We start from the raw sequence: 27958 nt of genomic DNA, 5'->3' as shown, positions 1-27958 counted from the left end.
AAATGGTTTCAAACACTTTCTTGCAACGGAGGAGATAGTGAGAGCCAAATTCTACTCTGTTCCACTGATAGAAATTTGTGCCAACTACCAGGACGTTAATGAGCACTGGCACCACTCCCAAGAACGTGAAGGTAAGAATTTGGTCATGAATTTGCTGCAGAGTTTCAGCCATTTGAAACATAGATGCTGCTGGGGAAGTAGATTTACTAGTGCGTTCTTTGCATACACAACTGGTATATGAATGAAGGCCATAATCTTGCTGTAAAAACCCTCTGAAAGGAAGCATCTCAGTTAGTATTATTCCTTCTAGAGATTATACCTGTCTGGTTTTGATATACTCTGATACCTTTAGATTTTGTCACAATTCCCTATTGCTATAAATCAACCTTTATATTTGTCTTTCAAGTTTACCAAGATCATCTCAGTGATAAAATGGCAATGATCGCTTACATTCTTTGTGCAAGTAAAAAAAAAAAAAAAAAATGGAATTAAATTCAAACTGGCAATTCTTGTAAGAAAATATCCAAATGGCATTAGTTTCCCATAATTATTCATTTTTTCAGAGAGTGCACTGTATGTCAAAAGTACGGCAGCAAGCAGAACAACCTGATGTACAAATTGCCAGAATCACCACACATCTCAGCCTGTGGAGAAGGAGCCACACGTATCTCACTTTTCAGGACAGGGATGTATAGGATTTCACTGCTTTCTCTGGGGACAAAACAGCGGGACACCACACAGGGGGAAACAGGAGAAAAAGTGTACGCTCAAGTTATTCAAAAGGAGGTTTTTAAACATGTACACAGCAGGTCAGAAACTGGAATGCGTATGTCAGTTGAACGACATTCTTCTCTTCAGCAGGACATTGATCACTTGCATACAGAGTTTTCAGAATAGTTCAAGGGAATAATAAAGGGTGTGATGGAACAAAATGCTGTCATTTACCTGCGTAACCATCATATAAATCTCACCACCCAACAAAATGAAAAATCTGGAGTTCAAACTCAAAGATATAGAAGGGAAATTGTGTAGTAAATACATGAGTTGCAGAGATTTTCTTCTGAGTGCTTAAACACAAATAACAGAGATCTGAGGCTTACAATGACAGAACATTATGCTCGAAGGTGACGCATTTCAATTAGGAAGATTCTTTGGTTTCACCTGGCTTTCAGTGTTATTTTAGTGTCTGTTTCCTATTACATTAGGTCTGATCTTTCCTTGGCATGAATAATCAGGCAGCATTTACACATCTTAAAGCACTCTACCAAAAACATCTAACTGTAGGACACAAATAAATGGCATTACAACTGCAAGAAATCCAAGAAAGGAAGACAACAAAATACATGAGGGATTTGTGCAACTAGACCAAACACATAATAGAAACAAGCGTGTGTAATTAAAGCACAGTCACAAAGGAAATCAAAGACGCAACAGAATCTTCTCAATAATTGCTAAGTATTAGACTGGTAAAGACCTTTTCCATTTGTTTACATGTTGACAGAAACTAATTATATGTTTCTTACAGCTGCAGCAAGCATATAAAAATAAAATAAAATTGGCACGCCAATGACTGAGCCAGGAGAAAGATGGTTGACTATGCTGTACCTGTTGGGAAGACTTAAGGTGTTCTTCTAGGCTAGACTTCAGCCCAGAGAGCAGCCCTCAGATCACCAAATAGTCATTAAGATAACCACCACTGTAGCTTTTTAGATTTAGACATGTAGATTCTGAGCCTGAAATCTTTACTCAGGCAACACTTTATAATGCAGTACAATTTTTATGCCAAATAAAGGGAATCAAACACTGCTGAACTCAATGAAAACACTCCCGCTCGCACAGACAGGATTGCACCCCGTGAGTCTATGTGGGACTGTGCTACTCCAGTGGAACTGCAGTGGAAAAGAGCTGCTAAAAGCTCTCCTTGGCCAGCTGTAATTCAGTTTTGATCCTGCTTGTACACCAGGGCAGATGCACAATTTTGATGTCTGAGACAAGGAACCAGTTCTCTTATTTACAAGAGTTCAAATCCAAAGTGGTATCAGCAGAGCAGAAGCCCACAGATTCTGGCCAAACCTTTTAATTTGAGAAAGAAATAAAATCTTTAGACTGCAAAACCAAAAACATACTAAACGATCTGAATACAATAGAAAACCCATAAACCATGCTCCGCTGTCATCTTAGGACACAATCCAGCAAGGCACTTGGATATATGCTTAGCTTTAAGCATGGAATCAATCCTACTGAAGTTAAGCTTTGCTGGATATGGGATATCTTTTTCTGAGTTGTATTACTTTTTGGTGTTGGTATGCTGGCAATTTTCAGATCACAGTAACAGTTTTCTCTCTCATATCCACCAGCTTTCTTTTCACTCTTGAGCTGAACATTAACTTGCACAACATTGTGACATACATTCCAGACTCAGCCAGCTAACTTTTGTTGTACTAACTATCGCAAAACGGCTATAAAATTTTACAGACACAATCCCAACAGCTGCAATACGGAACTGTACTAATTGCAGGGAGCCAAGCACAAATCACTTTTTTTTTTTTTTTGACTGGAAAATGGCAAAATTTGTAGTGGTCTCCTGACCACATGAGCAAATTATTTGATGTTTTATACACGTGAAAGGCACTAGTCCGCTATTACCTGGCAATAGCCTCCTGAATTACTGATACATTCTGATGTGGGTTTATCTGACACACAACAATTTGTCAATCAGATCAAATCTTCAGTTTATCTGCATGGCTTGATCTATAACTGCCATCTATCTTTATTTTAGCTTATGGATAACGACTACATAGGGCCTCTTTAAACTACTTCATATGATTATGTGTCATCAAGGCCCTGATACAGCATCTAATAATTCTTTGGCAAACAATACATCCCTGGTCATGTGGTGGTGTCAGAGAATCCTACTAATGTTATTTATAATGGTAAGAGTGGCATGATACCCATCTCATAGCAGAAGACGCATGAGACCACCTCATGAAATGCAGCATTAGAATTCAGTATACATTGTCCTGAAGTGGGTCTATGTTTTAGGGAGGGCTACAGATGACAGGACCAGCCATGCGATTTAAGGTCAGTATTACCTTCTGAGACTGTCTCTTGCTACAACAGAACACTCTGCTTTTCTGGAACAGGTGATACTCAATTTAGGCAGAATAATTCTAAATGATGTCTGGAGGATTTCATGGCATTAGCAAACAATTTCATGCATATTTGGACATAATTGCTACAGAACAAATTGGTGCCCCTAGTCTTCTAAAGTTGCCTGGCTCAGAAATATGAAGGTACAGTGCACTTTGCTAGGTCTGGCACTGTGAACATTGATGCCCTCATCACTGTCAACTCAGCTGATCACTAGGCATACCAAACTAGATTTTGGAACTACTCTTCTGTAGTGTAAAGACATCTGAGCCGCGTGAACTGCACACAGAAGAGCAGATGTTTGCTTGGAGACAGCTGGTTCTCCAAGCCCACCCAACAGCAGAACATAGGAAAAAAAAAAAACATTTACTCAGCCTCTCTCTCTGCTCCTTTCAGCCTCATATCTAACCATCACTAGGTTTTCTGCAGCAAACTGTCCTCCTGAAAGATAGCAGGGAAGAGAGTAAGACTAGAGAGGGATGTTTCTACAGCAGCGCAGCAGTATGCTGCATCTTCACAGCCTTTCTGCAACAGAAGACTCAAAGACGAACGTGAATTCCATCTCCCCAGCTCTACACTGCAGCAAAAATGTCCTGAATGCCTGTAAATGGGGTCACCGGCATAGTTGAGATCAGATGTGTTTACTGTCATGCTTGCCTATTCAGTAAAGCATTTTAATAATGCTGTATTTGTTGCCATCTTTAGGACTGGCTAGTTTAACTACATAACTACTTAATTACGGTGAAAAACCCTACATGGATGCTAATACTGACATTTGTAACAAAGTGTTAACCAAATAACAAATACATTGCTCTTTTTTCCTTAGGGTTACATTGAAAGGATCCAATTGCTAAAAAAATTCAACAGCAGAATACACTCCTTAATTTGTATCAAATAATTTTTAAAACAGCCTTAACTGTAAACACATTGCCTAGTGTAAACAGTATTCTGCATGTGAGCTGGCTAAAGAGAATTATTTGTCATATATGTCAAAATAAGGAACTTTCTGATTTAGTGCTTATTTGCTAAGGTTTGATAGTATGTTCTCATTGACACAATAACGGGATTTTTTATATATAGTCTTAAGTGCAAAATATTAATATATTTAAAAATGCATCAACTGTTAGTTGATAATTTGTTTTGGTTTATAAACATTAAAAAATTAAAAAAATCTATGTATAAAGTTAACTGTGCTTTCTTTAGAAACTTCATGTGATCATTCACATACAACTTTAAAATATTTTTAAAGTTTAGTAGCAATTCAAAATACGCTGTCTCAGTGATTTGCAATCACGAGACTGCTACAATGTGGAATGTTACCCATTATTGTTAATACTCTGGGCCAGATCTTGCTGTCAATTACATCCAGAGTAATTCCTGATACCAGATTTATGCTGGTGGAAAGGATATCAAAACTTGGCTTCTACTAGGGGTTTAAAAGAAGTATATCATGCTTCAACACTTGCATGCAATCAAATCAAGGACCACATTCTTTTTGGCGGACTTGCTTTTGTCTAGGTGTTTCTTATCTGCACTGCTCAGTGGCAGACACTCATCTTCCTTAAACTTCTGGGAATAAATAAAAAATGGAGAAGAATACACCAGCTTCTTGACTGATGAAATAAGCTTCTTTCCCCCACCAATCAAACCAAATCATAATCAGAGTGGGTTTTGTTGTCAGAAAGTCTGGATTATGTTCAGATACTACTCTCAGCTGATAACAATAACGGATCGTTACCAAGCACCCAGTTATATTTATTTGTTTAGTTTCATCTAAATTTACACAATGGGCTTACAAGGGCCAATGCAAAGTTTTTCTTGTGGTGTAATATTCCACAAATGTTAGTTCATATTTATGTATACAGCATTCCTCATTAGTGGTAAAACGTATTTTTCAAGTATGAATTTCTGCATGTAATTCTCGTCTTCAATATGCAGATACTCTGGCTTTTAGTGTGCATCATCACAAGTGATACAACATACAACCATTTCCTCTTCTTCCTCTGCCACATTGTTCATGTTGATTGAAAAGAGTGATAAATATTCAACACTGCCATCAAAAACTGTCAGTGTAGTTCCTCTATAAGCAGAGCACTTGAAGGGGGAAATGATGTCCTCAACAGTGCATGCCGTGATATGTGCCTCGGACTTTCTGGTCCTGTAGTTGAGATATTTTGACTGAGCCAAGAAAAGTTCTGAACTTGCCTCTTATTCTTCCATGGAAAGTAAATGTCAAAACCAAAAGAACTATAAAGATTTTTCTCCCATCCTCTTGCTAACCTCGGTGGTGCTGGTTGATTGTCTGCAAAAGGAGAATGAAAACCACAACAGAATGTCCCACAAATGGGTCATTTTAGAGTTCTGCATAAGATCCACACAGCTTTATCACTGAGCAGCAATATCCAAAGAGGAGGAAAATGCTTTGGTTGCCTCGAGCTAGCACGTTAAAAGAAAGGTATGCTTTCCTTCCACACAGGTAAAAGTGCTTGTTAGCTGATGAAGCAGGAACGACACTCAAATTACTGATGGAAAGAAGGTAGAAATGTGAAATGCCTCCTGTCATTTACAGCACGTGTAATCAGAAGAATTTCAGTCTCTCTACTTGTTGTGGATTAAAGTTCTTCTCGGCACATAGGGAAGTTGACAAAGGTGAAGACATTAAACTCTATCAATATAGAGAAACACAGGAAAACAGCATAAAGAAACAACACGTAGATGCCTAATTTCCTGTCAAGTTTCCACTTATTTACATGGATTCCAAACACCTGCAAGCAAACAAAGTATTAGTTAATTAAGCCCCAAAGGAGACTTTTGGAAACAACCATTTATAAGCTAAAAATTAGTGTCTTTTGAATTAAGAGATCCTGAATGAAGATAAAAATACATTCCCAGTGTTTTATAGATCAAGAAGGTAACATATGTTTTTCTGATCAAGAAAAAGAATGTAAAAGCCCAAACGAAGAACCCCAACTCTGGCCTGACTCTCAGTTGTCCTAAGATCCTTTCACAAAATATTAAATGAACCCACCTTAAGGCCCCTTCACACCTTCTTCATGGAACTGAGAAACAGGCCCTGAGATGCCCAGTTTTAGTCTGTGGTGTATTTTCAGTGCATGGGTCACATTCTAGTCAGGCAGCACTCATTCATTGATTGAGTATGAGCTAAAGGAATGTGCTGAACTACATGAATGTCTCTCCCTCCAGTGTTCCCCTACAGATCTTTTACATCCCAGTACTACACCAACATCTAACGTTGATTCTTTCAACAGCTTCAGAAGAGGTGCTTTGCTTTCATGTTTTGCTCAGCTTCAGAACTAAGGGGAGTTAGAAGTTACAGGTAGCAAAGCAACGAAGTCCTCATGAAGACATCTATTTTCAGTGGTGTTGCATGCCTCTGAATTATTATTTGTTTTGCTCAAAACTCTCCACTGAGTTTTGCTGGGAGGGTCTGCGTGAATCAGGGTATCCAGCAGAACAAATGAAACAATAATAGATGCTTCGAACTCAGGTGATATGGTTTCTGCTATGAAAAGACTCTTCAGAAAAGCATGAAGAGCTAGCATAACAACACATCTGCATAATCCTCCCACTTTTTTCCAAAGTGCCGATTACCAATATGCATGCAGCAACAGCAAATACAAACATCTATAAAACATTTCTGTTGTTTCACAGGCACTGTGCAGCGTGGCAGATCCAGGGATAAGAAAAGAAAAGAACAGGCCCCCACAGCTTGTATACCAAATGCACGAGGAAGTTAGTGGCAGAGTGAACAGCCCTGGTTGTTCTATCACTTAAGTCATGCACAGGTGATGTGGAGCTTTGTAAGATCTAGTCATGCAACAGTGAACCCTTCAGTGATGATCCCCTCCTCTACAGAGCCCCTACAGAGCCTCCACAGGCAATCAGTGAAAGACGTTAGTATAAGTGGATATTTTATACCTTTGGGATTTGATTCTTCCCACAGAGGGTTCCCTGGGAGTCAGCAGGATCAGACCTTAAGTACCAGCAAAATTGATTTTTGAAACAGAATTATTGTTTCACCTTAACAAGTCATGTGTCACAAGGGTAAGTGTCTGACGCTGAGTGACATTTAGCTACCCAAAGTCCTGAGGTTCACAGTCCTCACAGAGCAGTCATCAAGGGGTTTGGCTACAGCACTTGATTAGTCCAGGCTGGTTTTGGAAATCAGAGACAAGGGCAAAGAGTGATAAAGCATACCTGGGACTTGTCCCACCATAAAGTAGAGACAGGCCTGGGGTATGCAGCTGGACACAGGCGCAAAGTATTATAGGATCCCACAATTTCAACACTGACACTGAAATCAATGGGACCTACACGTATCCAGCATCTCTTGTACCAAATGTCAGATTTCAGTCCTCACTGAGGACAATGGCAGCTCTTCAACTCATGGTACTGCTAGAAGATTGATACTTTACAAGAATCAATGCTTTGGGGATAATAAGTATTTCCATTTTGTCCTTCTATAACATGTAAATAGCTAGTAAGTATTTTGCAATTGGAATACTTGGAGACACTCAAATACTTACAGTAAGCGCCACTGATCCTAGCAAAAGTGCAACTGAATAGACCAGTCCTTTGCTGTTTATCTTAACCTGCGGGAATTAAGACAGAGAAGAGACCTTTAAAATGCTCAGCATATAATAACTGTGCTTTGGAGATCAGAGATCAATTTATTCATTTATGGTCCACCTTCTGTTTTGAATAGTGACTGACTTACACATTTTAAACTATGCAAATCCATGTCAGATTTATCATAATGAAGAACGGGAAGATTAAGGAATCAAAACAAATGTATACGTAATTCCACCTCCATTAAAAAAACCTAAATCAGCATTTTATGTTAAAAGATCCTCAGTAGAGAAAGAGATATGCTGTTATTCTCATCTTACAGACAAAAATACTAACGTACAGGGAGACAAACAGGTGTGCCTGAAGCTGTGCAGTGAGAAAATGACAGAACCATGAAGAGATATCCATGGCGCTATTTTTCTGCTATACAGTATAATATACTCCAGTTGACAAACTGGGAATTAATTCAGCTTGTGGAAGGAGAATTGCTTCCTCAACTCCTGGTTCCTTGGCAAAGAAATAACACCTTATTTAGCAATCAGTAACATGCTCAGCAAGTTGTTGGTTTGTTTTTTTAATTTTTATTTGCATGCTTTCTTTTTAAGATTTTTTTTTAACTAGACTAAAAGAACAAATTAAAGATTTGCCAAGTATACGTACAGTTGATCCAGAATCAATCGCCATGGTCTGTAAACCCCATGGAACGCCAAGGCCCACGAGAATGTCAAAGACATTGCTCCCTATCGTGTTGGATACTGCCATGTCACCGAGGCCTGCAGAGGAAAAAAAACAACCTCTTGGGTAAATACAAAGTATAGGACCATTACTCTGTGTAGTAGATGAAACTAAAGGGAAATGATCCACATTCATCCAAGTCCCCTTGGACTGGCCATAGTATCTGAGGTAGGGAGACAATTTCCATAATCTTTGCATGACTTCTGAAAAAAGTGTGCAAAAACTGCTCGCTCCATCTACATCTTCCCTGTGCCTTGGAGAGCCTTTACTGGGTGCATGGTATCCGTTCAGCACCCAAGTTCAATGCCGATTAAAAAAACCAAGTCTTGTTCTAAGCAGTCTGCAGCCACAGGGACCCTGGAGATTATGTACTGGATTTAGCCTGTGGACACGTGGCCTTTATCTCATGTGAATGGTGAAAAGTGATCCTGAAAAGAACCCAACCAGATGGTAGTCAAAGCTATTAAGCACTTCTGTGGGGCTTAATCAGCAATGATTTCACTTCAGGAACAATAAAATGGTACAGGAAAAGAAAAAAAGAGTGAATAGTGGTGAAGTCGCTAAGCATTGCTCAAAATCTGCTCCTAATGCTCGTCACTGTCTGGCATCTCATTCTGCAGCCATGTCAATGGATGCGAGGAAGGCAGAATTCTTCTCTGTCCCTGCTGATTTCCCTTACGCAGTGGCCTAACTATCGAATCACTTCCACAAAGTGAATATGGAATGAAGAGGAACTCTGACGTAAATGGGACACATCCCACAAATACTTTGAGATCACACAGAGTAGAGACAGACACTACCACACCATAAGTACAGTATCTTCTTGCAGGAAGCTGTTGAGAGAAAGGTTATGCTTTGGATTCCTATTATGGTAGCGTCCATCTCTACTTTTTAGCTATTTGTCTGCAATCTGTCAGTAAACATCTCTCTTGAATCCAAGTAGTGCAAAGTCCCTGTATTGGCTTTCAGAGAATGGGGCTGCTTTTTGCTAAGCTAGTGCTTACCTTCACTTTCAGAGGAAACAATCCCTACAGTGGTTTTGCCTAGTGCTAAAGAAGAATTAAACTAAAGCAGCAGTCTGTTCATTTAAAAATATAACATGTTTTCCTTCTGTTCTTGCAAAAATCTATTCACTTTAATACTACTTATGGACAAGTAATTTAGTAGGAAGATGGTTCCATAAGAATCCTAAATACTTTCTTGTGACATTTTCCTGCACACAACAAATACTACAACCTGGAAAATGAAATATTTTATTTAAAATATATAGTCCTTTTCAATCAAGCAACATTTAACATCACTACGATCTCAAACTACAAAGGTGGGGCTTTTGAGTACTTAATTTATCACTTCAAAACCCTTGTTGTTTGCCCAGTGATGTGTGCTGGAGATCTCGTTATCTGGAAAAAAAAGACTGTGGGAATTGGAATAGTGAAAAAGAATACAATTAGGACTTTTTCTTATTCTACTGCAATACAGCAGATCACACTGTCAGGTTTAATGTTTTTCAACAACAGGAAGGGATGCAGCTACAGGTATTTCTCAAGTAAAAAAGGAAATGTAAGGAGCCTTAATTAAAACTTAAAGATACGTGGGAAAGCCTTTGACAATTTCAATTGGAAAGCTGATGAGGACATAGCTGACATTTATCTAAAACCCCATCCAGTGTGGCTATTCCTATGTCTCAACAGGAAAGAGGTCTGCATTTGCATGAGAAGTATGCCTGGAGCAACATCACTTCTGCCAGATCCTCTCAAACCACTTTATTTCCCTGCGTTGGAGAGGTCTTCTAGAAATCAGCACAAGTTTTACACAGACAAGTGCTGGTCAGTATATATTCTCTGATGTAGTTTGTAATAGCTGATATTCCACTTTTGTCTACTATTATCTTTTTACCCCGACTGATACATACCATACATGGGATAGCTGAGTGTCGAATGACCTTCTAGGATGCTAGGGTGTGCCCAGTACCAATAAACAAAAGATAAAAGGACAGGGATAATTTTTTTGATTCACAATAATTAGCAAAGTGTTTTGGCTTTTAATGAGGCTCTGAAACAGTAAAAATAAAAGAAAAAAAAAAGAATAAAATTGCACTGAGCATTTGTGTGTATGAAGGAAGCAAATCACAGAGCACGTATGTAGGATTGCATTTATGATTCAGCAGATGCAGTACCTTGTCTTGCCACTATTAAGCTGGCCATGCAGTCTGGGACGCTGGTTCCTGCAGCTAGGAAAGTAATGCCCATGATCACGTCCGGTATCCCAAGGGTGTATCCAATCACAGTCACCTGAACAGTGAGGAAGAGAGATGAACTTATCATATTCGGAAAGTCTCCTCGTTCCAATACAGTTGTGGCATACTCTTAACTTTGATTTCTGGTGTGGATGCTGACGGGATTAGACTCAGGATACTTATCCGTTTCTGCAAATTAAATAATTGTGGAATAACCAGCCCAAAACCAATCCTGTGAAAACGAAAAGTACTTTGAGTCATATTATTCAACATTTATGAGCAAACAAAAAGTTCCATTTTCTGTACTTCTAACAGGACATACTGATCTTTTAAGAAGGAGCACAGACAGAATCCAACCTGTGGTCTGGGGTTTTTTTATTCCCAACAATGGCAAGATTCTCACTGGTTCTATTCTCAAAAGGACTGCAACCAATTTATATTGTGATATAGGGGCAGAGATCTAAAGAACTTATTTTATCCTGACACATGAAGAAGGAATCAGTTTCTTGCATGACTCCTGATATAATCCCAAAGTGAGCAAGTCTGGTTATACTGTCCCCTGAGAGTCCAGATGCAGCTTTAAAAGAGCTTAGCTTAGGGACTGGCTGAAGCTTGTAGCAGAGCTCTTGGAAAGGAGAGGGAACTGTATTTAGCTGCCACGTCCAAAAAAGGCTGAAAAAGCATCAAGAAAACAGGCTGAACAGGCAGCTGAAAAGAAAATAGCCTTGTGAGAGTGAGAAGATTGAATAAGGGACAGACAGCTGCCTCCTTGCCGAGACCGCTAAGGGTACATGTCTTTAAGGGTCCGTGTTGTTTTCTTTAAATAGTTTGCCAGTCTCTTACATGAGGAAAATTGGACCCTTCGCCAAAGAAAAGGTGTATTTTAGGAACCCGCTCACAAACCTTATTCTCAGGGGCAAGCTGTGACTCAGAAATAGGAGTGGGCATGATTCTCCTGCTGCAAATGCTAACAGGGCATGAAGGTCTGGCTGCCTCTTAAAATAAGCTGTGCTGCAGTCTTCATGAGCACATCTCTCATTCCTGAAGAGGATACCTACAAATGGAGCCAAGGTACAGAGGCGTGGCCTTGCAAAGGACATATGGCATGAAATGAACGTGTGGATTTGGCACTATTATGCCAGGCAGACTGAGTGGCTGGCATATGAATTTCTCCAACACAGTCTACGTTAAGAGAAAAGAGGATTACTTTACAATGCAAAACTTATATAGAAAGTTGCAAAAAGCATATAGAAAACACAATCTTCCATGAGAGTTAACATAAATATAAAGCAGTTTACAAATGCCTGACAGATTTGAGGAAGGTAGAGATGTTCTCCACCCAAAAAAGATTTTGCAGGTAAGAAACTCATGAACAAAAATTCTTCCATATGCATGACTAGAAGTGCGTCATATATACACTATAGGAGTGTATATATGTGAGACAATATATATATTCCGGTATGAAATCAGCTGAAGATTTCTTAACTTTATTTTCCTTTAAAAGGAAAAATGGGCATATAAATTCTTTAGCAGCACATCCTACCAATTTTACAGTTACAGGAATATATAACTTTTTAGTTTTCCATCTTTTAGTGCAGAAAAAGTAATCTTTCAATACTTCAAAAGTATGGCTTATTTTTCCATCACAGAAACTATTTCAGGAATTTTCTTATCCATGCATCTTCTCTGACTGAAAATGTAAACTTGAGAAACCGAAAAAGGGTAAGAAAGAAAAAATAGGAACTTATTCAAATCTTCAAGTAAGCGTGCTCCTGAGCTGACAACAATTTACAGATCTACACCTGATACACTACTTCTCACAGATCTAGGGCAAATGGAAACATACCAGCAATCATAATACTCTTCACTAAGAGGGATTCTCTTGCATTATTCTTGAGGTGTTTTTTTACCACTTCTGAGTCTTCGAATTTGGCCATCCATCTGCTTTTTATGCATGTTTTAGTATCAGACCCTGTAGCCAAATTTCTAAAGGTGTCTCAGCTGCTGAACGTTAAACATTTTCATTTAAACTCCCTTTTACTAGTAGAATGTGATGTCCACTTTCTCTTGAAAATCAAACTGGAATCTTTCTGTACTGTATTGGGCCCTATACAGTAAAGGCTCAATTATTTGTGCAGGAAAGAGCAACAGAAAGCTACAATTATAATAATTGGAGTATGAGCTGAAGGGACTGCACTACAATTACATGCCTGCCTTTAACAAATACACAAAAGATGTATTATCTATTTTGAGAAGCACATTTCGCTCAGTATGGAAAGTCCTGCTGCATGCACTTACCATCCACACCATGAAGTAGGAGAACAACGCAATCCAGAGAGTGGATAAGACGAATGTCAGCATAAAAAACCTCTCCCAGCGTGGTTTGCTGCAGTTTGGAATGGTGCAAAAGAGCACAAATATCAACGGCCACGTCAAAAGCCATTTAACTTTGTTCATTTTTCCATCTGCAGGACAAAGAAAGGAAAGAACCAGTTTTGCTTTGCCATCACTATCCCAGGCCCAGTTACACCTCTCTGAACACAGCATATGATCCCAGAAGATCCCAGAAGGATGTCTGCAGCTCATTTACTGTTTGGTGCAGCTCATTTTCCAGTGTACCTTTCATCTTTACTTGCTCTTGTCACTCTCAGTCAAGTTCTGCATGCACATCCAGAATCCTACAGTTAAGCCTGCCAAGGTCTATGTAAATGCATGAAAAAGTTACAATGATTTAAAAGCATGGCTGCTTTTAAAACCAAAACTAACGGTCAGGTTTGTCGCTCTTTTCAAATACCTGTATTACTATTAATCCAAAATTTTAAAAAAACAAACCCAAACAACCAAAAAACCCCCACACCCCTCAGCTTTTAAAAAGGAAGATGGAAATCCTTGCAGTGAAAATAACCTCTACCTTCTACGCAGCAACAGAAAATACTTTCACAGAAAACAAAAGCACAGACCCAACCTATGAACATGAAAAGCTTGTTTCACATGCCTCATTGTGGTCACTTGGGCAGAACTTTAAACTGGTACTTGCAAGATCTAGACTTGTTAACTCTCTCCAACTGCATACAGCACCACCTTGAGAGGGTCTCTTATCCACTAAAAAAAGGAAACTGAAGGTATTGACTTCCTTCGTACAGCTCTCCAAAATCAGCTGGTGAGAAATACCAGAGAACTGTCATTACCAAAGACAAGTACACACCTTCTAATTTTTTAAAAATCTGCACACGAATCTCAATACACAAAAGAGAATTTTTTATAATTGGGCCATAAATAAATGGGTCACTTACATTTATATGTTTCATGAGGTATCCTGCAAGTAGGATAACAAATTTTTTTATCAGGCTAAATCAGAGTGTCATAGCCAACAGCATGGTGGGTTTTGTTCTGGTTTTCTTTACATTGTTTCAGAATCATGCTAGTAAGGATTTCCATCGTTAACTGATTATCATATGGAAGAGATCTAATAAAATATGCCACTTTAAATAAAATGGTTGATTGCATTGAAGAAAATTATCAGATACATCTTCCAGTGAAGTTATTTAGATATATTAAAAAGGACTAGTAATCATCAGTGAAAACTCCTATCAATTTCACCAGGAATTTTCTTTCAGCAAAGACATTGGGATTTGTTTAACAGAAGTTTTTATCAGTGAATTTAATTAGATTGAAATCTATCCTCTGGACCAATGTGCACCAGATGCAATGAAATTAAATATGTTTAAAAATTAATAATATTTTTGTAATTTATGAGGCTACTTACTAGTGTAATTTAACTTGGTGACTCCAAACGCAAGTCTTTATTCATTTACTTTGGTATGTATTCTAGTGCTACATTGTCTTGCAGAAATTATGAATCAGCTCCTTCACCTGAGATTTCCTTGTGAATTCTGAGATGCCATCAACCCACCAGGAAATCTTAGCCTAAGCTTGGCTTTTTATTCCCGTTTAGCTTGTGCCTGTGGAACTTCTAACACATAAAACTACTGAAGTCTCCTAGGGTCAATTCTAATTCTTAAATTTTATGTATCATTTGGGGATCTACTACAGATTTTACAGGAAAGTCCTTTTCCCTCTGGTTACACATACTGCTGTACAGATTTTTTAAACAGTTATCTTCTATCTGTTCTGTCCAGAAAATGACGCTTCTTAGGTCACATCTCACTTTAATTCTCTTAACAAGGCTGCCGATGTCCTATGGTAATTTATACCTCCTGTTCAATTTGTTACAGCGTGGATCATTAAAAGACTCCTGCGAGTTAATCTGTACTCTTTGTCTACCCAAGTTGCTAAACTTGGTTCACAGTCAAACAAGTCAGCACGGCCTAAGCCAGTAATTTCCTCAGTGCAGAATTCCAAGTGCAGGGTGAGTGGGCGACTGCTTGAAATGAAAAAATTATGGATCTGATTCTGATCTGCTGTAGGTGTCATCTGACTGACTTCGGTGCTGCTACTGAATCTCCTGTGTGACACAGGAGATTCAGTCCCATTTCTTTTTTCAATAACATGAATAAAAGAAACAAAAATGCCTGGAGAACAAATAGAGAATAAATAGAATATGTATCTTGTCAGGGATCCTGTCTAGTGCCCTGAATTATTTAAACAAATGCTTAACTCTGAGGATTCACAGTGCCTTACCACTGGCATTGCTACACTTGCTCAGTTCCAGGAAAACCGAAATATTAGTGGAGGAGGACGAGCCTTTCCCTCATCTTCGCTCAAGTTTGAATGGATGTATGTCAGATTAAAATTCCTGGCCCTATTAGTGGTGCTGCTTTATCCACACAACGTCATGAATCAGAACTGCTTTTTACAGCTAGATCGTTTGTGGAAGTTATATTTACATTTGTTACAAGGCAACCAGGCTTGAGACTTTGGGGAAAAAATTCTGGGTTTTGTTGGGTTAATAGAGAAGCAGAACGGACATTTGCAGTTAGCCTGGAATAGTTCTGAGCCACCATGGCCAAAGCAGCCTACTTCACACACTTGTCTTTTATGTCAGGGTTTGCCAGCTTTTATAAACTTCTATATAAAGCCTTAAATATATCTGGCATTGGTTCTGCCTCCAGCCATTTTCTTCAGCTCCTCCTATGCTGGGTCATAGAACTTGTGTGGCACCCAGTGCCAAAGAAGTCTACTCTTATGCTGTAACTTGGTAGTTAAGTAAAAATTTCCTAAGTTTAGCAGCAACCTCAATAAAGTGAGACTTCATTCCCTCAGGAACCAGAAGACTTCATTCATTTCACCTGAGTTAGATGAACGCACAAACAATATACAGTTTGAAATATATATTTTTGTAGTTATTTATTTTGAAATTACTTCTTGTGCTGCTCTGTTGCTTTGGTTTTGACCACCCCCTCTAAAATAATCATTAAAATGATTTAGTGATAAATTAGTTAAATTGGGGTATGCTTTTAGTTCATGACAAATTGTGTTATGATTGCTGCTTAGCTCACTAGTACATATGCAAGGAAGAAAATTATCATCCTCATTAAGGCTATTATTCAATACATAGCTGTTCTGCAAAAACAAGAGAAAACCAGTCCCAATTCAAGGCCTTAGCTCAGTTGTTTTAATAGCAGTACTGGCTGCTCCTGTGAGCCCTGGCTCTGAAGGCCCCTGCAGCAACCCACATAGCTGAGGAAAGGTGGATTTTTTTTGTTGCACCTCCCACAACAATAATGAAAGAATATTGCCTTATTACAGAAAGCAACACCGGTCTATATTCTGTTTACTTCACTCTGCTGTAAAAGATGAGGGGTTTTGCATGAAGTTCTTTTCCTACCTATACATCCATTTTTTGGTTTCTCCAAATATCTGGAAGCCAAGCATGCCAGGTATTTCAGAGAGTTATCATTACAGAAAAGCCTGATTACAATGTTTCTGAAAATGAAGCAGCAGCCCTTTTCAATACATTTTTGGGCTTGTCATCTTTCCAGATGTTATGCTCGCAATCATTACTTTCACATACATATAATGTCCTGGTGAACAAAGTCAACAACACACACCACAGCACTGAGAGGAACGGAATATTTCCTTAAGGCACTAAAGGAAGTGCCTTTTTACAGGAAAAATACTGTCATAGAATGGTTTGGGTTGGAAGGGACCTTAAAAATCATCCAGTGCCAACCCCTGCCCTGGGCAGGGACACCTCCCACCAGACCAGGTTGCTCAAAGCCCCATCCAGCCTGGCCTTGAACACCTCCAGGGATGGGGCAGCCACAGCTTCTCTGGGAAACCTGGGCCAGTGCCTCACCATCCTCACAGTGAAAAATTTCTTACTGGTACCTAATCTGTATCTTCCAGTTTGAAGTCATTACCCCTCGACCCTTGTAAAAAGTCCCTCTCCAGCTTTCTTGTAGGCCCCCTTCAGATACTGGAAGGCCGCTATAAGGTCCTATTCACAACATTCACACAGAGTTGAGAGGAGCTCAGTACAAAAGTGTGAAACTACATTTCTGTTTTCATTCAGATCAGGAGTGTACCCTTGAAGTAAATCCCCTGGACTGTCCCCATTTACTGAGTTTTGGTTTGCAATTTACTGTATTTTAGTTTGCAACCTGGAGCAGCTTTGCATCACACCAACGAGATTCCCTTGGTATAAACCTGAACCAGAGGCACAAACTTAGAATTGTTCCAAATAATAATGGGCATTTAGTCCGTGGGACCACACTAGAGCTAATCTGAAACAGAACTTCCAAACATAGATGGTGCAGACAGCCTACATATCCTAGTCAATAAGCTGCACAGAAAACACTTTTGCTGAGCTTAGACAGACTGGAGTCTGGAACTACACCGTCAGGAGTCAGATCTAAGCTGCTGTAGCCAGTTCAATTTGATCACTTTTCCACTTACGTCTTCTCTTCAAAAGTGTGGTAGTCAAGCCTAGACCACCGCTCCATACCTTCGCTACTTCAGCACATGCCTAAACCTTCACAAGTGAAAAAAGCATGTCCTTACACAAGGCAATTAGTAGCTGACTGATCTAAAAAAAATTATAACATCCCAGAAAAGCACGAATCTAATTGGCACACGGGATTTTCATAACGGTATTGTTATAAATTCATATAAATCTCTAATTTAAAGTAACTTGAAAAATGGGAAAAGTTTTCTCTAATTTAAGCCTATTTGCTAAATGAGAAAGGCTTCCTGGAGTTTACTATTGATTTCTGTTTTTGTGGGATTTTGCTTTTGACAATGGTAAACTAAGAAGAAAATAAGGCACGTTCAGGCTGGCCTAAAAGGATTATTGTTGGCTATTTACTTGGTGCTCCACTTCATAATTTTTAAATTCCTTTTTTATCTTTTTAAATATCTCTACCATTTTTTATTTGAAAAAAACCAAACCAAAACAAAACTCTCAACTGTTTTTCCCCCAGTAAAAAGTGATTTTTACATCACCTGTCCCCTTGGTCCTAATTAGGCTTTATATTTACACCCACATATCATTAGCAATATTAATTCAAATCTCGACCTGAAAATGTGTACCAGTAACATACGCACCCCCACACTGGGAGCTTTGTAATAATCCAGACAGCAAGTAAATTTCTGCTAGAAAGTGCTCTCGTTCATTAGAGTTGAGACTGATTGTAAAACTTTAATATATGTAAATTAGCCAATCTGAAAGCCTAACTCATTTCTGAACATGTGTGATATCCAAAGCGCAACAGAGGAATGTAAATTTTTGTCCCAAGCATGGGACTCAACATAGAAACAACTGAAATAGATATCACAAACTACAGCCATTGTGAATTTTCCATCAGAATTATTTTCCACTGAAAAATATCTTTGTTGCAAAATAATAAATTTCTGAGAAGATGGCTTCAATTTGCAGTTAGGAAAATTAACAGAACAGCTGCCTCTTCACCTTCTTGGAAAATCCTTATTGATTTCAGCTCTGCGACTTTCCCTGGGAACTGTGGAGGCAAGGGACTCTCTGTGTTACCACACCAGAGACAGGCTACGTAGTGTGGAAAAGGGCATCCAAGAAAGCCCAACTTTTGTCAGCCTTCCAAGTGGGATGAAAACATTCTTATTGCAATTCTCCTGCAACAGAGCTTTGGAAACAATTTTTTTTTTCCCCAGTGGAAAATACCGAGGTTTTACTTCTCATCCACATCCAAAACAGGCTATTTTCTAAACTACTAACACTTTTCTCGGAAATTCCATTTTCCAGAATACAAGTTCCAGATTCCAGACTATGAGATCTGTCCAAAACAACCCAGATTTCTATTTTCAGCCTGTGCCTTTACCACACTTTGCATATTCAGATTTATGCTAATAATTTTCTCTTAAAGACACATTTTTGGTACAGTGGGAACTGGTCTGGAAAAAAGAATCTGCTCCAGTATGCAGAAACAAACTTTCCTCTCAGAGTTACTATAGGTTTACACAAGACAATATTCAACAAAAATAAAATGCAACTGAGCAGAGGTTCTCCCCATATCTTTTTTGGCCTGGATGGATTTTGGCATGGTTTATTGTGTATGTTTTAACCTTACTGTCTACTTTATCGATGGTTTTATTTAGACAGAGAACTGGAATTTACAGACTTTCTCAAAAGTCCCTCTTGACACTTTCAGAGATAAGTGATGAGTTAACTACATTAAATCCTTGCCCACTTCTCTTCCAATTTATCCTGTGTATCCTTCTCCAAGGTAGAGCACACTTGTTGCTCTTCTAGAGCACAATTTCCAGTTCAGTTTTCTACAAAAAGGAATCTGGTTCATGAGCTCCAACAACACGATGCAAATCAAAGTGCAGTGCAGTCAGATGCGCCTCAGAAGCACGCTTGTGTTCTGAAATAAAATTCTAAGGTAAATGCACTATTACACAGGCAGTGGCAAGAACCAGCTCCTCCAAAAAAGCATTTCAAAATACTACAGTTAGGTCTTGCTCTGAACTACTTTCTTGGAAGAACTTCTCTCTTACAACATCAAAGCAGCTGTGGAAACTAGCTCTCTTTCTAACTCAGCCACCTAAGTCATGTTTCCAAACTTTGGCAAAAAGTTTGGAAATAAAGCAGGTCAAAAAGAGAGTCTGAGGAACAACTACATAGAGGAATCAAAATTCACAATAAATCTTATTTCAAATACATTAGGAACAGGAAGTCTGATGTGTCCACTGGTAATCAAAGTGTAAAAGAGCAATGAGAGAAGACAGGGGCATTGCAGAGAAGCTAAAAGAACTCTCTGCATCAGTGTTTGCAGAGACAGAAACTTACAGAGGTCTCCACATGGAACCCTTTTCTGTCTCTAGCTCAACCTTGAGGACATACAACTCCATAGGGAATACAACAAAAAGCTACAGCATCCTGAGTGTCCAAGTGAAGTACATGGGTTTGCTTTGTTCACTGTGTTTCCCAGTAAAAGACGACATCAAATGAAGCTAGTAGGAGCCAGGTTCAAAGCAAGTAAAAGGAGACAGTTCTTCACACAACCATGAAACTCCTTCCCAAAGGATGATGTGGGTGTCAAATGATTGCAAAGATTCAATGCGAATTAGGTTAATGAAGAAGAAATACAGTAAGGATTTTTAAATACTCGGACATTACACCCAGTCCAGAAAGTTCCTTGAGCTGCAAATAGCTAAAGGTCAACTTGTCCTGTCTCATTCCTCTCCAGGCTTCTTCATAAAGTCATGGTTGGAGTCAGAATATTGGGCGAAACAAACATTTGGTTTGACCAAGTACAAACATTTTTTATGATTTCAGTAGATGCTGTTAATTCCTTTTCGCTTCCATCCTACATGTTGTCTTCGTATTTTGGATCCATACAAAAAAGGGGAGGATTGCTAATCTCCTTTATTGCCATCTCATTTTAGCTCTGGGAATTATTATTCCTATTTTAGCTAACACCCATCACGACTTACATAAAGCATCTGTGGTCCAAATCCTGTAAGAGAAGGAGTTCTTCATTTCTGTGAAATCAGCAGGAGCTGAGAACACTGAGTATTTTAAAGGATCCTGGACATGTGACAGTGAATGGGATTTAAGCATCCATTAAAAGCTGCACAGAAGTGCTTTTCTGAGTCTGGGCTCTAGAAGACTACTGAGCTATGCAAGGGGGTTTACACATCATTTTATTGTCAACATATGCCTGCTCAGTTTCATCCTGCTTTATTCTCATCTGGTTTGGGGTTTTTTAAAGTTTAAGACCTGTTTCCAAACAACTGTAGAGTAATCAAATTTTAAAGCATCAAATAAGCCTTTCTCTTGGATGATAATCATCATGACCTAAAGGTTAGGTCAAGAAAGAAAAATCCTCTTTTAAAGAGAATGTTTCTTCCCACACAGAAACTAAAGGCAAAGGCTGGTTTGTATGATAACATATGTAGTTTCCATAAAAATTACATGTGGCCTCCTCTTTCAAGATTGGCCTAAACCACACCCTGGTGGTGAATCTCTTTGGATGTCTGACATAGGGGATCTAGGCTGGATGCTGTAGTTTGCAACTGTTTTCATGATATTTTTTTTTTGTTTTTTCTGTTTCTGTGTGCTAAAGCCATTTATTAAAAGCCATTTATTAAAAGTCATTTATTGCTGAGCACTGCCATTGACAGAGGATAAAAGACAACAATAAGCAAAACTCAGAGACGGCAAATGATTACTGGGAATCACTCAGAGATTATGTAGTGCTTTAAACTTCACTTACATTTATTTCTGTTTCAGAAAAAACTTGTACTTGCAAAAGGATCTAGAATACACATTTTGATGGCAGAAAGTCAAACCCCAAACTAGGCTAAAAAAGGTGACTGTAGAACAGCAGAAGAAAAGGTCTGGACCAATTCATAGCCATTTATGTTGCAGCTCTTAAAATACCAGAGTGAATTTTCTACTTAGCGCACTGTACGCAGTAGACTTGGAAAGTCCTATTGAAAAGTGAAAGCCTATTCTTCATAGAGCTCTTTATAGCACTGAAAGAATACATGAACTTCTGATCTTTAGAAAATGTATGTGCCTTATTCTTGGCCTGAAAATATATCAAAAGTAAAACAGAGGGGATTCTGGGAAACTGTCTGCAAGCTACCTTTTGCCTAAAGCCAGTTTTAAATGTCAGGATTTTTTTAGGCTACTGATTGTGCCACAGTACTTAAACACCAACAAAACATGATGCTGGTTTCTTTACATTTTTTCCAAAGTTATTAAAGTGGTACTTCTGAAAGCAAAAATAAAAGAATTCTCCCTCAGAATATGAGTTGAGCAATGACAATCCAACCAACAGATAAACATCTCCAGACAACAGAGGAGTAACAAAACCTGAAGACAACAATGAGGACTTTAAACAATCACTTTACCACTTTTGCGCAAACTCTTTGAATTCATGTTGAACTTTTGCTCCATTCCAGTACGAACTGTATCATCAGTGGTTTCAATTTGGCCTGTTGCACCTCAATTATCTTTAAAGACTTTCTCAAAAATGCAGAAAAACTGCATTTAAAAAAGGCCAATGGCACAACTAATAACTCCCTCCTTAATTCAAAGCATTTCATCTGTTGTGAAGGTCACACACTCCGGAAGCTCTACTCCAAAATTTATTTTTTATTCATAAAGAAGTTGTCTGAGTCTTGAACAAACCCAAATACAAAAGTTTGGTTTCCAGGTAATGTCTGCCACATTTGAAGTTTCCTGCATTGTCCTGGAATGTAAGAAGAAAGCATGACTGCACTGCCCTCATTAAAACTTGAATCCAAAAACTTGTTAGAAACAACTGACTTAAAAAAAAAATCTTCTTTGCCAACACGTGCATTGAATCCTGCATTGTTAAGATGGTTGGGGAGATATTTTTGCTCTTTAGAAGTTGTTTATTACTGCTACTGTTATTATTGTTATTATTATTATTACCAACATGTTCATGCACACAAGTATATTGCTGACTTGGATCGCTTGGTTTTGATAAAACCATTTTTTTCATTATCTCATCGGTTATCAGGAGCCCATCTAATGGGCCTGTCTCCAATGAATCACTTTGTTTCCACTCTTCCCTCTGATGAAAGCCCGTAACTGCTGACTGCAAGAACCTCCTGTAAGAGCACACAGTACAGTAACGTATGAAAATACATGGTTTTATCCGGTCTTCACATAGTACGCTTCAATGTTTGTTCAGTCGCAAACATCTCTTCTAAAATGATAGCAACTGAAGCAACGGGATTTCTAAGAAATTAGAAGTATATATAACATGGAAAATTCTTTCATCTTTCTCACTGCATATGATATTCATTTACGCCAAGTAAGAACTGTGTGACAGATGACTACTGACTACATGTCTGTGAGGGGTGATCTAATCTCTGCTATCTAATCTCCAAAGCATCTGGGGGAGAGTCAACCTGCAATGTGCTGAGGGCACTAACATAATACGGTCGGTTAAATATAGCTGTTCACACCAAAGAGTTTCCAAAAAATTTCAGAAGATGAATATTATTACATACTGCTATTCTAAAAATTCTAAATACTGCCAAAGATATTAAACACTCTTTCTGCCCCTAAACCTTTCTTCCTCTTCATCTAAGAAGCCTCCCCTACAGTCACTAAATCAAGTTGTTATATATTTATACACATTTATATACGTGTATATATATATATGTTATATATATACACACACACATATATAACAACATATATTGTTATACATTTATGTATGGCCCAGCAATTTCCAGCAAGGCATTATTAACTGTTGACTTCAAAATTACTAGCAGCGCAGTGCTTATCGGGTTGGTCTGACATGTTTTTTAACATCAACCTGCTTTACCTGCTTCCCCTCCACCAGCACAAACCAGCACTTTACCATTATTGTGCATGATGGCTGGAAAACACTTCCCTAAGATCTGCTTTTAGTCACGTATCCTCCAGCCCAGTTTTATCGTCGTCAGATCCAGCCTTTAGACAGTCAAATCAATCCCCATCGTCCCCTCCCCCCATGTGTAGTCTTTTCTTACAAGCCAGTGTTTGGCATTTTAATTATCTTCTGTTTCCTTACCTAAAAACCCGGAAAGTAAGCCTTACCTGGCAATGAAAAGGGAGACAGATTGTCCTGTTCGTTTTCCTCCTCTTGGTTCACCGCAGGGATGTTCCCGTTTTCGATATTTTCATGTCTCCCATTCTGAAGTGGCTTGCTCGAGCCGTTGGCAGACTGGATTAACCGCTGACGCTGCACAGTGTCAAAGAAAAAACTGACATAGTTTGGAAAATATTGACTTTGTTAAATTTGAGTTCTGCTGTCCGTCCAGCCCCAGTCACATAAGTCATGATGCTTCCCCACAAAGCCTTCCTTCCAGTCAGCAACAAACAAATCTACCTGTGGCCTACCTGCCTTCATCAGGCCAGTGCTGACCTTCCACCCCAAAATTACTGGCAGGAGTCTTTCAAGCCATGATGGAGAAAGTTCTCACATCTGTTCTTCCACATCGTGTTTTAATGAGTGTGGTTATTCTGAAGCACTTCTCACTCAACAGTTCCCACTCAAACCAGCAATAGCACCATAATCCAGTGGTAACCCTCAAGACATTTCCGCACTATCAGAGTTGGTTTATGAATGACTCATTACCCAGGATCTCTCCTACTCAGGTGCAACTCCTTTCCCTCCTTCTCATCCCCATTCCTTGAGGTAAATGTAAAGGTCTTATAATTTCAAAAGCAAGATTAACTCCTGTTGCCCTTCTCCAAGTATATGATTTCATGAAGCTCATAACTGCCCCTGCAGACATGTATAAGACAGTTCCAATATGCCGTACAACAATTACAGGGATAGGTTTTAAACATCAGTGTATATACCCATTAATACACTGGAGAACGTGAGACGTAACAGTAATTTCCTACTTTTATAAAAAAAATTAATATTTTTAGTTTGTTAGATAAGATAATGCAGGGTCAATAAGTGTTCTCTTTTTCATGACAAATTGTTGCAACTTCCTAAAAGGTGCTCTGAAATGCCTTGAAAAATAAAGTAACTGCACAACACGAAAAAAATCTGAAACTAGTATTAACACACTGTAATTAAAAAGAGAGAAAACTGATATCTGAATACTTTGCAAAACTTTGGCAGTGAGAATACATAAGAACATAGATCCAAAACGCTCTGGTTTAGAGAATGCTTTTTGCAGATGTTGAACTAGCAAGCATCAGCTCTCTCTGCACATACCCATTAAGAAAGAAATTTTTTCTGATCAATAAATCGCTTTCAAAGTGGAACTTTTACAGAGTCAACTGCTGCCATGTGCCCTATTTGACCTTCTGCTCTTGACTGTACGCCACCAAGCTGACTTCCTAATAAACACCATTTTACTGTTAAATTGGACAGCTGTTAAAAATATATTAGTGCGGCTTTCTTTCATTGGGGTATTCACAATACTGTGTAGACATATAAACTGTGTTATGATGTTCAAATTCTAGGAACTTGACAAAGCTTGTATTTCCTAAACTACTGAAATTAATTTATTTGCCAAAGTAAAAACCTCTCATATTTGACATTGTAGGGAGCAAAGGATAAAATCCTGCCTTCATAGAAGCCAAGGCTGGCAGGCCAAAGATTTCACCTCAAGCTCAGAACAGTGTCACTTGGCCAATCCTGTCACTTTAGCTGTAGGACACAAAACAAGCAAAATATGGCGGTGACAATATATGAAGAGTTAACTGAAACTGTCCAGGGCAACTTCACCTCATGAAAATACTTTAGTCATTTTCATTTTGAGCTGAGGACTACTCCAAAGACTGAAGAGGTAGGCAAATATCTGATGTGATCCTGATGGGCTGCTAATATAAGAGCAGTTTTGGTTGCCCTGTCCATTATCCTTTCTTAGCTTGACCTATTTTGAAATGATCAAACCCAATTCTTCTTATTATTCTTCTTGGATAAAATCCAAATGTGCATACATAAACACTGAAACATCTTCTGGCAGGGAGATAAGGGAGTCCTTCCTTGGTGACTGCCCTCCCATTAAGACAGGCAGCACCACCAACTGGGAATCCATCTTCAAATCTGCTGTGACATAGCTGCTAGAGAAAGACATAGCTCCAGCCCATCCTTAGAAATGTGGGAGAATCTGAATTCCAGAATCACTATAAGCACAGCTCTTTGGCAACCCCTCTGCCTCACAGTCATTTATTAATTGGTTTTGTTAATGAACCTACCTCATTAATGATGAGTCGGCTTGCCATCCGCATTCTGGTGCGTGGTCCAAACCTATTTGTAATCATAATCCGTAATCCAGCTTCAGGAAACCGGTATTTGGGGGGACTGGAGCAGATGATCTCATCCACCATCACAACACTGTTTCTGCCATACTGCTGCATCCCCTTCACTAATGATCACAATGGACAGAGTTAGCTGTGGAACTGACCTTACCATGCTTCCCATCACCCAGAGTCATTCTTTTCAGGCTCAGGTGGGGGTAAATATTCATCTGAGTGCTTGAATTTACGAGTGACTTTCCTGTAATATTTCTGCAGCCTGGTAAATCTACTCATCAGTCATGCATTTGTTTAGATCACATGCCGAAAATGGCTTTCACTCTGCTAAGGTAGCCACCAACCCACTCTCAGGTGAGTGGAAGCAGCTTTTACCCAGCTGTTCATTCTGGAGTACCAGTTTTATTTCTTTATGTCCCACTACAGTTTTGTAAGCCTTCCCTTTAAAGCACTTGCACTGTGGCAGTGTAGACAGAGCTCCTGAAACCTCTAACTATTGGATCAAGGAGCTGCACATCCGGAAGTCCCTAACGTTGTGCACACTCCTTTTGGAAATCTTCACTTTACCTTCAGAGAATATTATCAATATCTCCAACAAGACAAGATTTGAAACGATGAAAAACAATTGTCAGGAACAAATGTCTATTGTAAGTAAGCCTTTGTTAATATAAAGGAACTTGTACCAAGGTTAGGAGTTTTCTTCTACAGTGTTAAGAACACAGAGAGACAAAATTACATTGGGAATCAACACAAATACAGGCAAAGACTTTAAGAGCTCAACAACAAACCAATATTCTCACAAATGCTACAGACTACACATAGCAAGCAGAGCAAGGCTCAGCAGACAGGAGACATACCCATGTGGTGTTAGAAAGCAGGGCAGGAAATATGCATATGACTGTAATAAATATTAATTATCACATGTAATAATACATATGGGAAAAAAAACCCAATAAAATTATTTGCTGCTTGTTTTCTGCTTTGCTTAGCTTGGCTTCACCCTCCCAGTCCCCTTTTGCATTAAGTTACTTACATTAAGAAGAGGAAGAGAATTTAGGAGGTAGAAGTGGAAGAAAATTATTAGTACATGGTTCCAGTCAGGAAGCAAAGGAAATCTAAGAAAGCATTCAACTCAAACAAAGGAATTAAAATGGACCTGTTCTACACACACATAAATCTATAGTGCAATTTTTTTTGCATTGATACTGTGTTGAAATGTTTTTGAAATATTTTCAGGAAGAAGACTGGATCCATGCGTGCAATGTAACTCTCATCATGCAAAAAAGGCTTTGGTAACATCTTCTAACAGATCTGAAGTTGAAGAAATATAATCTGACATTATCACACAACAAGAAAAACCTAGCAAGCCTGTAAATCACCAGTAAACAGCTATATTTTTATCCTTTAGCATTTGAGTGTCTTGCTTTGTTTCACTACAATGAATTTGTAATGAGTACACTGGGGTCACCTGAAGTGTCATAAAGGGATCTTCGGTTTCGCAAAGAAATATGCCTTATTCAAAGAACCCACTCTGTAGTCTTGTCTTGCAACTTAATATCTCTAACCAAGAATAGAACTCTAGTAATTTTGCATTTAGTAAACATAAAAGAGCAATTATCCTCCCCCTGCCCCGACATCTGAAACAAATTAACCTTGCTGAGTACTGCAGTTGATGGTGCAAGTAAGGAGCACATCCATTCCAATGACTCTTACGGTTGGAGCGTAGCAGCTTTTCTGTGAAACAATATATTACCAGCAAAGCTTCCTAGAAACCAGTCCTCCCAGAAGAGGCTACCTAGGAACCAACCCTAGAGAAGAGGACTCAACCACAGTAGCTTAATATTTGCTTCGGTTAGACAAAGAAAAAGAAGCGTTTGACAGCAACCCTGGTAAGGCAAAAAGGCCAGATATCTTTTTACAGTCTCATCAGATTAACTGCTCTCAACTGAGTTTCTCCAGTGAAATCTCCAAAGAGCTATCTTACACTGTGATGCAAAAGAAGGAAGCACTGCAGTCACTCTGGAATTGTTTCTAAGAGCACTAAGGAGACAGTAACCAAACAT

General features: G+C 38.8%; 1 protein-coding gene across 1 annotated transcript in view; it reads right to left on the bottom strand.

Moving 5' to 3' along the window:
• Positions 1–27958, bottom strand: part of LOC128908257 (ras and Rab interactor 3-like) — a 172559-nt gene that overhangs the window by 74612 nt on the left and 69989 nt on the right. Inside the window, exons 11-17 of the mRNA XM_054198071.1 lie at positions 25839–26008; positions 23715–23859; positions 13010–13176; positions 10652–10766; positions 8401–8513; positions 7698–7763; positions 5767–5915 (exon numbers count right to left, since the gene is read on the bottom strand). Of these exons, the coding sequence (XP_054054046.1) occupies positions 5767–5915; positions 7698–7763; positions 8401–8513; positions 10652–10766; positions 13010–13176; positions 23715–23859; positions 25839–26008 (925 nt within the window). The remainder of the gene's footprint in view (positions 1–5766; positions 5916–7697; positions 7764–8400; positions 8514–10651; positions 10767–13009; positions 13177–23714; positions 23860–25838; positions 26009–27958) is intronic.

The sequence above is a fragment of the Rissa tridactyla genome, chromosome 4 (genome assembly GCF_028500815.1).
Source record: "Rissa tridactyla isolate bRisTri1 chromosome 4, bRisTri1.patW.cur.20221130, whole genome shotgun sequence".
Taxonomy (NCBI): Eukaryota; Metazoa; Chordata; class Aves; order Charadriiformes; family Laridae; genus Rissa; species Rissa tridactyla.
Note: the sequence above shows the minus strand (reverse complement) of the source record. Positions and strands in the feature narration are given on the sequence as shown.